This window comes from Coffea arabica, chromosome 4e (genome assembly GCF_036785885.1).
Source record: "Coffea arabica cultivar ET-39 chromosome 4e, Coffea Arabica ET-39 HiFi, whole genome shotgun sequence".
Lineage (NCBI taxonomy): Eukaryota > Viridiplantae > Streptophyta > Magnoliopsida > Gentianales > Rubiaceae > Coffea > Coffea arabica.
The window spans coordinates 36,792,633-36,795,894 of record NC_092317.1 but is presented as its reverse complement, the minus strand read 5'-3'; the positions used below and the strand labels follow the sequence as shown (position 1 = coordinate 36,795,894).

The 3,262-nt window shown below is 40.0% G+C and overlaps 1 protein-coding gene across 1 annotated transcript; it reads right to left on the bottom strand.

The window, feature by feature from the left end:
* Nucleotides 1-379: 379 nt before the first annotated feature.
* Nucleotides 380-2,997, bottom strand: LOC113740957 (uncharacterized). Its single transcript, XM_027268466.1, has 4 exons — nt 2,807-2,997; nt 2,515-2,750; nt 1,919-2,405; nt 380-455 (listed from the first exon to the last, which is right to left on the bottom strand). The coding sequence occupies exons 1-4, from the start codon at nt 2,995-2,997 to the stop codon at nt 380-382; spliced, it is 990 nt and encodes a 329-aa protein (XP_027124267.1).
* Between the last annotated feature and the right edge of the window lie 265 nt (nt 2,998-3,262).

Sequence of the window (3,262 nt, the reverse complement as noted above, 5' to 3'; positions counted from 1 at the left end):
CAGTTCTCTTAGGACCAAAATGACCGCCACAAGCATAACTATGACAATGAGTAAGTATAGAGGGAATTTCCTCATGTGAAACATATCGCCGAATAATCTGGTCAGAGCTTATTTTTCACAAATACGCCTCATCCCAAATGTAATATCGGAAGTCCTGGATAATTTTATTCTTCTTATTCTTACTCATACTACTTGGAAATTTGTGACTGACCAAAAAGTTAACAATATCAGTATACCAAGTTTCCTTACTTCTAAGTTGAAACAAGTGTTCATAACTAGAAATACCTCACATATGGGCATTCTTTCTTCTTCTCGAATCAATCGGCTCAAATGGTCTGTCACTGAATTGTCTACCCCTTTCCGATCTTTGATCTCCCAGTCAAACTCTTGCAGCAGGAGTATCTAACGGATGAGTCTTGGCCTGGACTCCTTCTTTGCGAACAAGTATTTCAGGGCTGCATGGTCCGAAAAAACTGTTACTTTCGATCCCTACAAATACGATCAAAATTTCTCAAAAGCAAAAATAATTCCTAAAAGCTCCTTCTCAGTGGTAGTATAGTTGTATTGAGCTGGCGACAACGTTTTTGAAGCATAGTAAATGACATGGTTATACTTCGCAATTCTTTGACCAAGTACAACTCCCACCGCATACTAACTGGCATCACACATAAGCTCGAATGGCAGGCTCCAATCCGGAGGTTGAATGATCAGTGCGATGGTCAACATACTCTTTAGTGTATCAAAGGACACTTTACACGTCTCCCCAAAATCAAATGTTGATTCCTTTTGAAGTAGTTGGGACAATAGTTGTGCAATTCGTGAGAAGTTCTTGATGAATCGTCTGTAGAAACCTGCATGACAAAGAAAACTACGAATCTTCTTGACATTAGTGGGGTAAGGCAAGCTAGTAATCAAATCAACCTTTACTTTATCGACTTCGATACCCCTAGACCAAACAACATGGCCCAAAACAATACCCTCTTTCACCATAAAGTGACATTTTTCATTGTTAAGGATCAAATTTGTTTCAATGCACCGCTGTAAAACTTTTGTTAAATGGTGCAGGTATTGGTCAAACGAATCACCGTAGACTGTGAAATCATCCATGAATATTTCAATGCAGTTTTCAATCATATCAGAAAAAATACTCATAATGCATATTTGAAATATTCCTGGAGCATTACACAACCCAAAAGGCATACGGCGGTAAGCAAAAGTGCCAAAAGGGCAAGTGAAAGTGGTTTTGTGCTGGTCCTCTTGTGCAACAATGATTTGATAATACCCAAAGTAGCCATCAAGGAAGCAAAAGAAACATTTATCTGCCAATTGCTCGAGCATCTCATCGATGAACGGTAATAGGAAATGATCTTTCCTTATGGCCGCATTCATTATCCTAAAGTTGATACACATTCTCCATCCATTTTGGAGTCTCATTGGCACCAACTTATTCTTCTTATTCCGCACAAGGGTAATACTGATTTTTTTAGGAACGACATGCATTGGACTCACCCACTCACTATCGGAGATAGGAAAAATAATTTCTAACTCCAATAGCTTGAGAATCTCCTTCATTACCACCTCTTTCATGACTGGGTTGAGTTTTCTTTGACGTTCCCTCACCGGTTTTGCTTCTGTCTCAAGAAGAATATGGTGCATGCAAACGGATGGATTTATACCTTTGATATCTACCAACGTCCATCCGATTACTGGTTTATACTTTCGCAAAACTCGTAGGAGTTTTTCTTCTTGTACCATGGTCAGATCATTTGCAATGATGATCAGCAGAGTGTTATGATCTCCAAGGTAGGCATACTTCAAGTGCTTTGGCAATTCCTTCAATTCCAACTAGGGTGCCTGTTTCATAGAAGATAAAATTCTCTCATTAGAGGTAGACAATGGTAAAAATGAGTCTACTGACCTGTCGAGAAGTGCAGGAAGTGAATGTAGTGACATAATTGCTTTTACAGTATCCTCATCATTCACGCTTTCCACCTCCTCATTCACCTTGCTCTGTTGCAACACGAATTCCAACTTGTCTTTCATAAAATTCTGCTCAAAGTTATCTTGCACAATTGAATTGGTGAGATAAACACAATTAACAGACTCAGTATCATCAGGGTATTTCATTGCATCAAAAATGTTAAAAATGATTGTCTCATTGTCAAATTCTACAGAAAGGGTCCCTTCATGCACATCTATCTTTGTCCAGGCCATACTCATGAACGGTCTACCCAGAAGAAGTACAGCTAAATTAGCGGAGTTATCATCATTCATGTCAACAATATAGAAATTCGCAGGAAAGATAAACTCATTAACTTTCACTAGGACGTCTTCAACCACACCCCCAGGGTAAACATTGGACCTATCAGCTAGTTGAATTACCACTCTTATCTCTTTTAAAGGTTCTAAGTTCAAGGCCTTAAATATTGATAGAGACGTTAATAGATGTTTCTAGATCAAGCATACCTCTTTCTATCCTTTTCTGGCCTATGATGCAGGGTATCGTGAACATACCTGGATCTTTGCATTTTTGTAGCAACTTCCTTTGAAGGACTGCTGACATATTCTCACCTACCCTTACTTTGTCTTGGAGATTCAACTTGTTCCGGTTAGTGCACAACCCCTTCAGCAACTTTGCATATTTTGGCAACTGCCTAATCGCCTCAAGTAATGGGATGTTGATTTCCACTTTTCGAAATGTGTCCAAAATCTCCTTCTCTGACTCCTCTTTCTTGGCTTTAGTCAACTTGCTAGGAAAAGGGGGGTTAATGTCAAAGGACTTAGGAACAATTGGCGTGGTGCTTACCTTTTCCTTTCAAGCTCCCTACACTCTCGTTCATCTTCTACTCCTGTTGCCTCCGATTTCGAGGATTGCACCTCCTTTCCACTTCGTAAAAGCATTGCACTTGCATTCTCTTTTGAATTGGCGATTACCTGAGATGGTAGCTTCCCTTTACCATTCTCAAAGTTGCTCATTGAAGGCGCCAGTTGTGACATTTGCACATCCAAAGCCCTAATGCTTGCGCGAGTCTCTTGTTGAAATCTCTGTGAGTCTTGTTGAAATTTCTGTTGGTCCTACCGCATTTGACAAGTGCTGTCAGCTAGTGATTTAACCCTATCTTCCAGGGACATACCTGAATCAGATATAGATGGTTGCTGTACTGGTTGTCTTTGCTAGAATGGTTGTTGGAATCCCGAAGGTTTCTAAGCATAGCTGAAGTTGGAGTGGTTCCACCACCTTGGATTGTATGTGGGCGCATAT